This window comes from Amphimedon queenslandica, unplaced genomic scaffold, assembly GCF_000090795.2.
Source record: "Amphimedon queenslandica unplaced genomic scaffold, v1.1 AMPQUscaffold_13438, whole genome shotgun sequence".
NCBI classification, from domain to species: Eukaryota; Metazoa; Porifera; class Demospongiae; order Haplosclerida; family Niphatidae; genus Amphimedon; species Amphimedon queenslandica.
In genome coordinates, this window is record NW_003546326.1 from 239,847 (window position 1) to 253,489 (window position 13,643).

The window sequence follows — 13,643 nt, forward strand, 5'->3', positions numbered from 1 at the left end:
ACCAACATAAAAACTAAATAATAAGAAAAAATTATTAAATAATAATAACATTATTTTTTTTAGTTCCACAGAAACATTGATAATAATGCTGAAAATATCTCATCATTAAAGTCGTCAACTTGACGACTTCTTTGATTGGCTCTCTGCATTCTGTTCTGTTTCAACTTTTCATAGTCCGAGCGATGGACGGTCCTACGACTGGACCTACTTTGATAAAACCTCTCCGTCGTATTAATAATCCTTCTATAAAGGTTCCCTGCCTGTTGTACGACAAGAAAGTTCCTCGGGCCACTACTAAGGTTCCTAAAATCAGCAGTATTCAATTGATACCACATAAACGTAAAACGCTGTCCATCTGTGATTATTGCTTGAGCACATTCCGGTTCCGGCAATATTCCCAGACCCCCGAGGCCACCAGTAGGACCAACTTTAGCTCTAGCTTGTTCTAGGAGAAGACCGTGAAGAGAAAGAGTGGCCCTTTGTATGAGCTGGTCTTCGTCAAGCCGTAGATCATCAATGAAGACTAGAGTATGAATGTAAGGAAAATTAAAAGAGGAGATGGGGATAGGGGGACTAATTTGAACTTGAGATTTGTTTAAACTTAACAGTATCCTTTTCTTGCCCATTTCGTCTAATTCCTTCTCGGTCCATCCTAACGAATTCTCCAGGATATCAACTTCATCTGAATTAAAGAATGGCCCAAATGGTTTCTTGGATTTCACAAGAGTACCCTGAAATTTCCCACGTACACCTACAAGAGGTCCATCCATTAGCTGCCAGGTGCTATCAACTGGAGGGTTGCCAATAAAGTGAAGGTTTTTAAGACTATCTAGATCCTCTTCCTTCGCTAGGCTCAGGAGGTTTTTTATAATGTTTGCAAAAAGATTGAACTGGTAACCGGCCGCGGGATGGCCCTCGTCCTCGTTATCGTCTTTGACATCTTTGCTTATCTCCCTCTCAAAGTTACGGGCATATATGATACTGTTGCAAATGGCTTCCTTCCAGATAGAAGGGTCCAGCCTGTAGTCGGAGTATTCAGAAAAAGCTTTAGGAGGATCTCTGAGGAGTCGAGATTTTGTTAGGGCGAGAACTTGCTGCTTAGGATAAGGGATCCTAACTGCTGGGTGGGAGATATAGGCCTCGAAACTCTCCATAGATGAGACAGAACGAGAGAAAATGGAAGATAAAAACAGGGACCTCTTGGCAGCCATATTATTATTGACCAATGGTGAGCACGTGGGTGGTTGGGTGGATTTATAAATTTTAAGAAAAATTTTAACCCCCGGATCGGGGGGAGGTAATGGGCGGAGTCACTTGGTTACGTCACATGATAAAATTATACTTGCTGTCCATGTGGAGGCCGGGGAGAATAGGATAACGGGAAGACGGTTGTATTGAGTCTTTTGAGTGCCTGTCCTCCTCTGACTGGAGACTATTGACGTTCCTCGAAGATAGAGAGGGCTTCCCCGCTCGCCCACTGACAATAAAAGAGGAACGAGAGAAGGAAGACGAGGAAAGAGTAAAAATAATCATTTAATTAAGGACCACTCTCCGCCCTACTACTAAACGAATGAAAAGCTCTCGACGTAAGACAAAAGAGACAGCAAGCCCTCTGTAAAGCAAAGGATACTATCTAGCATCTACTTATAAGTATCTGACCAAAATGGCTGACAGTAACCTAATGGAAGGTAATGGAGGCCCAGAGAGTGTCTTTCGATCTGTTGCTGATGCCGAAGTGAGCCTTGACGAGATGCTAAGTCTAGCCTGTAGACAAGGAAAACAAGATATAGTGGAGCTCCTCCTTGAAAGCGGAGCCAAAGTGAACTATCGCAACAAAGCCGGGAACACGCCTCTTTTAGAAGCATGCAGCCAAGGTCATGTGAATATAGCCTGTCTATTACTCGAACGAAATGCTGATATTGATGCCCCCACGGAGACCACGTCTGATAGTGCCCTCACGTGGGCGTGTACCCTTGGGAATGAGGAAATTGTTCAGCTCCTCCTGGAGCACAAGGCCTCCATTGAACATCGTACGCGGGATGGGTGTACCGCCCTCATGTTTGCTGCGCTCGCCGGCCACGAGAATGTCGCTCGGCTCCTCCTCGATCACGGTGCCAAGCTAAACGTTGAGAGCGACAGCAACAAGGACAGTCCTTTGACGTTTGCCTGTTGGAAAGGACACCAAAGGGTCGTCGAGCTATTCCTGGCCCACAAGGCTAACATTGAACACCGCACTAAAGAAGGTTTTAGTCCACTTATGTTTGCTGCGCTAGGCGGACACACTGAAGTAGCCCGGTTGTTATTAGAGAAAAAGGCCGAAGTGAACAATCCTAGCGGAAGTAATAACGATATACCATTGACGAGTGCCTGCTGGAAGGGGCACCATGCTGTAGTTGAGCTTCTCTTACAGTATAATTCCAACATTGAGCATCACACGAAAGATGGCTGTACTCCATTAATGCTAGCAGCTAGGTATGTAGTGTTTAATGCCTTTCTCCTTTTTGTTTTTTCTGTCTCATTCTTTTCATGTCTATTCTCTTTCATCCCTTTCTTTCTGCTCCATGTACATGTACTGTATCTCTCCTCCTCTACTTAGTTTTGTTATCATTTCCTGTCCTCACAGTCCACCCTCAAGATTATGAATATTATCAGATTACACAACTCCCTCTCTCTCTCTTTGTTCCCATAAAAAGGGACCTCTTCTATAACCCAATTTGTGTGTGTGTGTTTGCATGACTTGTTTATATTATCCACGCTTCTTTAACAGTTGAAGTAATGATGTACTGTTCCATAAACCGTCCCAACTGTTTATTTGGGATAAAGTACAAGTGCCCCCTCCTCCTCCTCCTCCTTTCTCTCTCTCTCTCTTTCTGTTTAACATTCTTCATCATCATAAGTGTCCCTATATTTTATAAAATGTACATTAGCTCACTCTCTGTGTATACACGTACACATGTACAGTACATGGTCTGTTTGTCTGTGTGTATGTATGTACATGTACATGTATGTACAGTATAGCTTTGTTGTTTGTCTATGTATGCGTACGATGTTTACTGTGTGATCCTGACTCACTCACTGTACCACCTGTATTAATTTCCTTCTTGTCTGACTCATTATTTTCAGTTACCTTTTCAGCTTTCTTCCCATTCCTTCTCCTCTCCCTTCTCTCCCCCTCCTCCTCAATTTATTTTTAAACTGGTATTTTATCTCTCTTGTCTCCAGGGAGGGACATTTATCAGTTGCCCAGCTGCTACTCAATCACAATGCTAAGGTCAACGTGCCCTCTGGCAGTGAGAACAATATACCACTGACACTGGCTTGCTGGAAAGGTAAGGAGAGAGAGAGAGAGAGAGAGAGAAAGTAGAGGCCATACATGTACATCGTACACTGTGTCATGTAATTGTACTATAAGCAATTTTATTGTTTAATAGCCTTTTTGCTTTCTTGTTATGTTGTGTGTTTTCCCTTGGAAGTTATTCATCTTGTGACTAGCCTAGTTCCACTTGTTGTTCCACTTCCTCTTCTTTGACTATCATAATCTAACCTTCACTTGCTAAATATTTACCATTGTTATCTGTTAATGCTCTAATAGGTCACAGGGATGTCGTGGAGCTACTACTACAATATAACTCCAACATTGAGCACCAGAACAAAGCTGGGTGTACCCCTTTGATGCTAGCTGCCAGGTAAGAGGAAGAAGGATAATGTGTGTGCATCAAAATTGCCTTATTAGTGATGGGTGACAATTGTACATGTTTTAGTGGTTTCTATAAATGTCATAATAATAAACTCACACACACACACACACATAAGTCAGGCACATGGTGACCATGTGCTTTTGACACACAAAGCCCACACAAGCCTCCATTCAGGAGCATATTTGAGCTGTTCAAGGTCTATAGACTATGTGTATTTGATAAATAGGCATTGAAAGGAGGTTTGAATGTTGTATTAATGAAAAGGAGGGATAAGGTGTTGGGCTTGCAGCTGGTGTTAATGAATTAGGTTTTTGGGTATTTTGGCACATTAGCACTAAACAGTGTACATGCTCACTATGCTACTGTATACTGATTGATTGGAACACTTTGTAATGTGAGCAGTGATGGTTTATACTTTCGTTCTCCTGATGGTCACATGACCGTCATGTGATGAGACAGATCATATACTGAGCTCACATTAAACATTACATCATTTACATGTAACTATACATGGATGTACATGTATTATTACTGAACATGTACATGTATATGAGAAAGATAATCTCAACTTGTTTCTTTTTCTCTCTTTTTAGAGAGGGTCACTTTGAAGCTACCGATTTATTACTTGACTGTCACGCCCAACTCAACGTGCCCTCCGGCAGCAACGATGACACTCCCCTCACTCTCGCTTGTTGGAAAGGACACGAGGGTGTGGTCGGACTCCTACTGGAGAAACAATCCTCCATTAACCACCAAACGAAGACTGGGTGCACTCCCCTAATGGAAGCAACCAGGTTAGTGGATATAGTAGTGCTATTAGTTGTTTGTTTGTTATGAGAGCATCCTTGTTGATTCGATAAGTTATGCTTGCATCAGTTTGTATCAGTAAAATATTTATTATTTTGTCTATACTCGTGATTCTCTCAAATTCAGTTTTACGAATCGCAGACTTTACAAAGCCATCTATAATAATAATAAAATAATAAATATAATAATAATAAAATATAATGAAATAATAGTGCCTTTGTTTTGTCAATTATAGGGAAGGACATGTAGGCGTGGCTAGAATGTTACTAGAAGCTGGAGCTGATGTAGAGACTCCTGATAATTATGGACAGACACCGTTCTTCATGGCCTGCTGGAAAGGACATGCTGAAGTTGCTAGCCTGTTGCTTGAATACGGAGCAAATAAAGACTGTAGGACCAAGACTGGCATTACTCCTTTCTTTCAGGCTTGCAGGGAGAATCACGTTGAAGTTGTGAAACTGCTCCTGGACTATGGGTGTAATCCTAGCTCACCTTTCCCTAACAGCAGGTGAGAAAGGAGAGAGAGGGGGGAGAGAGAGGGGGAAAGAGAGAGAGGGGGGAGAGAGGGGGAGAGAGAGAGGGGGGAGGATACAGTTCACATGTTCATGGCAGGAAGTGTTAATTCTGTGTTTTATTCCTAGGGAGTGTCCATTGACATTGGCAGCTGAGAAAGGATTCACTGAACTAACTCAAGTCCTCATATCAAGGTAGAGTACATTATATATTACTTATAAGGGAGGGGAAAGAAGCTATGATTTACAGCTGCCTTGGTATATTAGTTTGCAGTCTGATTGCTTTGTTTGTAGCACTAAACTGTGATGATTTAATTCATTGTTCCATTGCTGAACTATTAATATGAGGATCACATGATTCCCCTACTGAGTTTAGTGTATCTACATGTGCATAATGTCTCATCAACTGTTTATTGATTGAGAATAGCACATGTATATTATTTAGACTGTTATATCATTTAGACTGTTATTGTCCTTTAAATATTTTAATTTCCTAAATTATTCTTTCTCTCTCTCTCAGGAATGCTAACATGGAGTGTCGGACTAAGAAAGGTTGTACTCCATTCTACCTCACCTGTAAGGAAGGATATCAAGGGATTGCTGTCATGCTAGTGAAGCACGGGGCCAATACTGAAGTAAGACCATTAGTCATGTGACTCTCATGTGACTCTCATGTGACTCTCCACTCCTATAGGCAACCGACCAGCGTGGGATAACACCTCTACTGGCTGCTTTTAGAAACGGACATGTGGAGGTAAGGAGTGAACTGCTCTTAGTTCCATCTCTCTCTCTCTCTGTGTAGGTTGTTGATTGGCTATTGGGTCATGTTGCTCACCTACCCAGTGACTTGGATTGTCAGAAAGCTCTTTTGGCTCCTAAACTAACCGACAAGGAGGTCTTCCCCAATCGCTCAAAATGTCTTGAACTCATTATGAAGGTTTGAATATTATTTTTTTGTCCCTGTAATTAGATCATATGTGGTAGGCTAAAAAGGCCAGAGAACAGGCAGCACTGAAGAATGCCCAGAGCTTGTTTGAGGAGTTGGACGCTGAGAAAGAGAAGGAGGAGACCAAGAGGAAGGCAGCTGCTAGGAGACGACACAAGAGAAAGGAAAAGAAGAAAAACAAACAGTTTGAGAAGAATGCAGAAGTAATTAACTAAATAAATAAATAAATGACAATAATGGAATGATAATAATAATAATGGGATACATGTACATGTACTTTATGCCGTCTTTTCTTTCTTTTTCAGCCCGATATCGATCCCAAAGAATTCGAAGACGAGGAGGAAGAGGATTTCACTGCTAGACCGTCTCTACTCCAACCGCCATCAGTTGAGACGACTTTAGAACGAGAAGAAGCTCCTCCCATTTCACCCACGCCCACTCGAAAACTAAGCAAGAAAAGAGGAAAGAAAAACCAGGGGAGCGATAGCGGACTGGCCACGCCTACTCTAGGCTCGACAACATCAGTCACACGCACAAGTCTCCAGACCCCGGCGACCTCTTCCCATGGCCAGTGTACCGACAGCTGGGGGGAGGAGGAGGAGTCTGGGGACGATGAAATGTTTGTGGACGCACCTTCTGAATTCATTCCGGACGGTGGCAGAGGAGGAAGTTCCAATCCTGCCCCCTCGTCTCCTAAGAATTGTAACGGGTCAAGTGACGGGTATCGGAAGGTTGGAGGTGGGAGTGGTAGATCAACAAGAGATCAGAAGGTGGAGTCATCAAGCGATGCTAGACCTGTCTGCTCTCTGCTACCTCGCTCGAATAAAAATGGAAAAAGAAGTAAATCATTAAAAGACGAAGTGAAAGGAGGAGGAGGAGGGGGTGGGGTGAAGCGTAGTGGGAGTCAGAAAGTGACAAAGTCCGAGGGTAATGGAGGAGGAGGGGATTTATCTGTTTCTTCGTCAAATGATGGGACAGCAGGAGCAACTGTTCAACTACCACCGACCAGATCACCAAGAGAAAAGAAAAAGAAGACCGGAGGAGGAGGAGGAGGGAAGAAATCTCCTGATCCTCCTCCTACCACTACCGCTAATAATAATAATAATGATAAGAAAAGTAAGAGATAAAGGCTGAGAGATTTGGTAATTGATTTTACATGTTTACCGGACCCCTTGGTTCCCCCCATAGGATCTGAGTCTGCCTGGAGAGAGAGTCCTGTGCTAGTGAGAGATGAAGATGATTGGGACAACAACCTCTTGGAACCGTCACTGGACTGGAGCAATGATAACAACCAGCAACCATTCAGTAAATAATAAAATAAATAAATAAATAAATGATAATAGTAATGATAATAACTAAGTAATACTGATACATGTTTAATCTACATTTGCCTACGTACATGTACATGTATGTTTCTGTGTTTGTACACATTCTCACTGTTTTGAAGTTATAAATTCTCCCCCCCCCTCTCTTCTCTTTTCAGTTCCTAATACCTGTAGTAAAGTCAATCGGACAAAGTCGTGGTCTAGCGTCACCACGGCGACGCCCTCCGTATCCTTGGCAACCAACTCAGTCCCGCCCAGTTCAGCGGCCAACAGCAGCAGTGGGGGTAGTAATAGCAATAGTAAGAATTGGCAAGAGGTTTCTCGTGCTATAAAGTGAGTGTTACTATTTTTAGATTCTTTAATTAGATTGTGGTTTTGTGTTCTAAATATAGGACTCATCAGTTGACTGTGTCTAATTCATTGGTGGGGAGGATAATTGGTTTGAAAGGAGCCAAAATTAATCAAATACAAGTTAGAGAGAGTACATGTGCATGTACTGTACATGTGTGCTTTATATTTAATGGGTATCATGAGCAGCTGCATTGCTAAACTGTGATGATTTAATTCATTGTTCCATTGCTGAACTATTTCATCTGATGATCACATGATTCCCCTACTGAGTTTAGCTATTGCAACAACAATAAAATTTCATATGTAGAAAGGAATGAAAAAGAATTTGCTCCAAAACTTGGCCAATAATCATGGACTATACTATAGTACTATAGTACAGGGTCGTTGACCAAATTTCATCAAAAATGACTAGGAGAGAATTCTGCATTTTTATATTTTTTTCTGATGCATATACATGTTCTTATGTTGTATTTCAAGTTTAAGCTGATTTCGATAAAATTTAGATTTTTTTACAAATCCTCATACTCAATCTTGTTTTTTTAAATTTTTTATGTTCTTTAGTACAGGGTCGTTGGCCAAATTTCATCAAAAATGACTAGGAGAGAATTCTGCATTTTTATAATTTTTTCTGATGCATATACATGTTCTTATGTTGTACATCAAGTTTGAGCTGATTCCAATCAAAATTGGATTTTTTACGAATTTTAAAAGTTTTTTTTTCGTTTAAAAACAGACATTATATTGTTTCTCTTTATATTGTTTGTGTAGAGTGATTCAGGTGCTCAGATCAGCATATCAAGAGCTATCCCCAGATCAGTTGAGAGATTAGTAACGATCAAAGGAACTGAGAGATCAGTCGTCACTGCCCGTGAGATGATTGAGGAAGCACTCTCTACCTCAAACAGAGACAGTGATGATTTATCCCTACCCAATCAATCATCCACTCCTTCTCTTTCCTCGCCTCTCGTTCAAAACCCAGCACCACCACCTCTTCAATCCGCCCCTCCTCTTTTAGCCACACCTCCACAGATTACCAGTTCTTCTGCAGTGAGTGTGTCTAACCCTTGGGGTCAGCCATCTTTATCAACGACCAGCAGCAATACAACGATATCTACTGGTGTTAGTAGTAACACTACTAGTACCACTACTACTGTATGGGGTCAAAAGAGTATAAAGAGATACTCAGATGTGGTCCCTCCTACCAGTTCCTCCTTACAATCAAGTTCTACGTCAGATAATAATACCGAAACCGAGACTCCGCCCATATCTGCCTCGGTTTCTGCTAGGAAGCTTTCTCTTCCAGCCAGTATTCCCTCGTCTTCTGCTCCTCCCCCCACGTCACTGGTTGCTCCCCTTCCAACGACAGCTTCTCAATCGAAAAGTGCCACTTCTCTTACAAAAGAGACTCCAGCTCCTGAACCAGTTGTTGTTGTAACAGCTAGGACCGGTTCAATCCCTAATAGTTTCTTAAGTATCGTCCAAGAGGAGGAGGAGAGTGAGGAGGCATTGAAGCTCAAACGATCCAATTCAGAACCCACTAATTCCGTTTCTTTCATCAACCCATCTTTAAGCGATGTCGTAAGCTCCGCCTCTTCCTCCTCAACAAAGCCCACGCCTCAGTCACTCCATCCGTCTCAGAAATTTTCTCCGTCCATGTCTCCGATTTTGTCCCCTTCCACCCCTCCCCCCGTCTCTCCCCTTTCCTCCGTTAAAGTATCGACTGCTCCAGTTTCCTCAGTTCCACCTGAGGCCCCTCAGTCTCCCGAGCCTAAGGCTGTTCTCACTGTAGCAATGACACCCTCTACTGTTGGGGTTACACGAGCTAACAGGATGGTGGGTGTGGTCACGCCCACTCAAACTGTAAAGCCTTATCAAGTACGAAATATTATTAATTTTTAATTTATTAATTATAATATTATTTTTTATTTTAGCATGAGACCACACCCACTCAGACACTTCCATCTTCGTCCACCATTACAGTCACACCCTCTTCTGGTAGTCATGGCAACTTTGGGGCCATTGGTCCGCCAAACAGACGAAACAGTTTACCAGTCTCGCCTCACTTGAATAATCATTATGGTGGGTGTGGTCACCTGAATGTAATAAAGTTTCATTTTCTTTTTTTCCTTTAGACTCCAACGACTTTAATAATATCAGGAAATTCTCTTATGGTGAGTTAGTTTTTAAAAGCTTTTATCATTATTGTTATTATTATATTATTTATTCCTTAATACATGTAGCCGGGATACCAATGGTTCCGCCAGTGGGTGGGTCACTGGGTGTGGTCCACGAGTCCTTTCCCATCGTTCAAAGAGATTATAACTGGCCTCCTCCTCCTCCAATGTTAAATGGGCCCCTCCCACCAGCTCCTCCTCCCCCTCACCACCCTCCCCCTCCCCCTCATGCTCACCCTCCTAATCCGTCCTACGTTCCTCCTAACCACATCGACTGGACGGGAGGAGGAGGAGGAGGGAACTTCTTAGAGCAGCAGGAGAGGGCCAGGAGTCAAAGCTGGGCTGGCCTGGTAAGCAAATTTGATTTTTTTAAAATTAAATAATGTACTACTTATGTACGTGTGGGTTTGTTTTGTAAATTGATTTTTAAGTCCTCTATCTGTTCTAAGAATGAATCAGGTACTAGACTGTTGTTTATATTCATGACAAATTCCCCTTACATTTTCTAAGAAATAAATCACTCGTGAATTGATTTTCACATGCACTACATGTACATGTACATGTACTACACCTACATGTATACTTTCCTTAGCTCTTCTAAGAAATAAACTAAGCAGTACTAGACTCTTTCTGAGACAGCATGTACTGTATCTCACACGTGTGTGTGCCCGCGCCATCAGTCTGTGTGTTTTTATATGATCTCAGTGAGCCCACATGTACTATATAAATTTACCACACGCATCCCACACATTTACTATGTGTACTATGTACCATGAATGTATTCTATTAGTGCATACACATGTACATGTATGTTTTCATAATTTCTAGTGAATATATACTTGTACATGTCAATTACATCTATGATAATTTTATTTGAGATGTTCATATGTAATCCAGACGTCCAGCTGCTAGTCTATTATTAAATATTATTTTTTTCCTAATAGCCTCCTGGTAATTTTGCTCTCCCTGGAGGGACTCACGATTTCCCCCTTCCAAGTGGAACGGGCGGGGCTAACAGGTCGTATTTTGATGGTAACGATCACATGAGCCATGGTCCCCCTCCCCCTCAGCACTCCCCCGGCTGGGGAGCTAAATCCTTTCATCCTCACCATCACCAGCCACCACCTCCTCCTCCCCCTCCTCATCGCTCTCACTCGTATCAGTTCCGCCCACCACCATCATATGTACCGCACCCATTACGATCCACCACCGGTAGCTACAGCAACCCTGGGGGTAATTATTACGAACACGGTAACGGATTGCAGACTGATCCTTACCACAACTGGGCCCCTACTCCCTTGCCTGCCTACCACCAGTCACACAAGAGCCAGCAGGGTGGTAGTGAGCCGATATCTTTAAAACAAGTCCTCGGGGAGAAACTTGAACAAGAGATCTTTCCTGGAGAAGGCGGGAGTGCTGGGCTGAGCTCGGCTGATTTCTCAAGTAAAGATGATTCCTGCTCTCCTTCTAAGAGATGGTCTGTCTCTTCTTTTCCTCCTCAAGTATCTTCTGCTCTGCCTCCTCCTATTTCAAACGGGACCTCTTCTTCGTCCGGTTGGGGACCAGGAGGAGGAGGAGGAGGGGGACATCCCTCGGCTCGTCATTCTGTGACTGTCTCTCCGTTTCAAGATGGCGGCGACAGCGTCATTTCTGATCTGACCTCTTCCTGGCCGACCGGAATTTGGTCTTCTCCGGTTCCCACGTCTCGTCAGCCTCAGTCTCCTTTTTCTCCGTCTTCATCTCTTCCTGTTCGACCCCCTGAGGATGGGTGGGGAGTGGGCGGGGCTGGAGCTCAGTCTGATCTCGTTGAACTCATGAAGAGTCTTGATATAGCTGAACACATTCCTGCTCTTAAGGTGAGCTGGACTAAATTTTAAAAAAACATCGTTGCTTTATTATTAATTTTGCTCCATTTTTTAGAACCGTAAGCTTAGCTTGGAGCAGCTCTGCAATCTCAGTGAAGAAGGTTGGAGGGAACTGAACCTTCCTGTCGTAAGTATACACGTAGTTTAATGTTAGCTGCGTTCATCATGATCTTACATGTAGATGTACATGTTTTTATTATGATTACATCAGACAGTGACATTATTACTTCATTTTCCTTGTCTAGGGCCCCAGGGTCAAGCTGATGAATGCCATCACTCACAACAAGCCGCTTGAAGCCAAAGGAATAGGTAATGAGATCATGAGAGAGCAATAGTGATGAAATTTGATTTGATTCCGGTTCACATTTCTGTGGTCTGAGATATACTAGTAAAAAAATGGGATGTGGATCCAACTTTCCCACACCCGCTAGTAATGTTATACGCTATATCGGATATTGCCATTGAACTGATGTGAAGAGAGCTAGTCTGTATGGTCTGTCAGCTCATCGCTTATAAGAGCTTGTTTATGCTATCTCTGTTATGCCCAACGTGCTATAAATTTATTAATGTCATTAGCACTAATGTCGTCTAGCACTCTAAGTATATGAATATTTGGACCAAGCAATGTGCTTGTATTATGTGTGTGCATATTAGTATATTTAATGTTTATTTTCATCCGGTAATGAGTGTATATGCTTTGTTTGTGTTAGCACCTTTACAGTGCCCCTCTGATCTCAGTGCGTCTCCATTATGTTCATCAATGGCTTTGATGTATTTCTCACTCCCACCATTACCTATACATTCCTCTATATGTATTGGAGTCTATGTACATGTACATGTACAACATACCGTAATAATAATACAGCTGTGCTTTTTTCAACTACTTTTTAATGTTGCTATTATTTTAATGATTTTTTTTCTCTCAGGAGGTGTGGTAGAAAAGGATTTATCCTCTTCAGTGCCTACTTCTTACGTTAAGTGACTTCTTAATTTATTAACTGTTGCTCTCACCACCTGCTGATTCTATCAAGTTATTATTATTATTATTGTTATTATTATTGGATAGTGTATTTAATCTAAAATAGCTCATTATTATTATTATTATTATTACCCATTTATTGTGTTTATTACTAACCTTTTGCTCCTTTTTCGATATCGATCATCAATGACATTCGAAACTTTATTGATCTTTCTTCTTCCCCCCTCATTCTCTGATCATTGCTCTATTCTTATTATTATTCAGCTAAGTTTTGTACACTTAAAACATTATTTAAGCCACATTATTGTTATTATTATTATTTAAAAATGAGAATTAAAAATAGCAGCGTCTTCTCTTTCCTCAAGCTTTCCTCCATACGTGTCATTGAATTTTGTGGTCTTCAATATGAGTCGAAGGAGGAAACTAGCATAGTCTCATTTGTAGAGTGGTGCTGGTATTTTGTATTATTACAAGAAAATGGTAATTGATTACTAATTGTGATTGATTACTTCACTTCCTTGTATGTCCTGACCCACGTTGTCATTTGACCACATTGACTGCATCACCATTAAAAGAAATTAATTAATAAGGAGTGGGTTGACTTGGTTTTGTTGTGGACTGATGGTAATTACTATAGTATTTTAGTAAGCGTTCCTGGAAGTACATGCTTCTCCAGTTCCCCTGCATATCCACGCAACGCTACATCGTTGTTCGACCACATCACCATTAAAGGAATTGACTTGGAGAGAGTGGGTTCTGTTGTGAACTGATGGTAATTACTATAGTATTTTAGTAAGCGTTCCTGGAAGTACATGCTTCTCCAGTTCCCCTGCATATCCACACAATGCTACATCGACCACATCACCATTAAAGGAATTGACTTGGAGAGAGTGGGTTCTGTTGTGAACTGTAATATTAGTACAGTATTCTATAGTAAATATTGGTTAAGAATAACTCCCCTGAACTTCCATGTAACTTTTTTTGAT

General features: G+C 41.8%; 1 protein-coding gene across 1 annotated transcript; it reads left to right on the forward strand.

The window, feature by feature from the left end:
• Window positions 1–1,335: 1,335 nt before the first annotated feature.
• On the forward strand, window positions 1,336–12,984 carry LOC100639985 (ankyrin repeat and KH domain-containing protein mask-like). Its single transcript, XM_003385997.3, has 22 exons — window positions 1,336–2,472; window positions 3,223–3,329; window positions 3,593–3,686; window positions 4,292–4,492; window positions 4,741–5,013; window positions 5,147–5,212; window positions 5,538–5,652; window positions 5,712–5,771; window positions 5,820–5,954; window positions 6,002–6,166; window positions 6,269–7,079; window positions 7,152–7,268; window positions 7,447–7,621; window positions 7,681–7,759; window positions 8,408–9,514; window positions 9,571–9,718; window positions 9,772–9,810; window positions 9,880–10,163; window positions 10,758–11,669; window positions 11,734–11,805; window positions 11,924–11,987; window positions 12,605–12,984. The coding sequence occupies exons 1-22, from the start codon at window positions 1,664–1,666 to the stop codon at window positions 12,658–12,660; spliced, it is 5,889 nt and encodes a 1,962-aa protein (XP_003386045.1). The 5' UTR covers window positions 1,336–1,663; the 3' UTR covers window positions 12,661–12,984.
• Window positions 12,985–13,643: the final 659 nt, after the last annotated feature.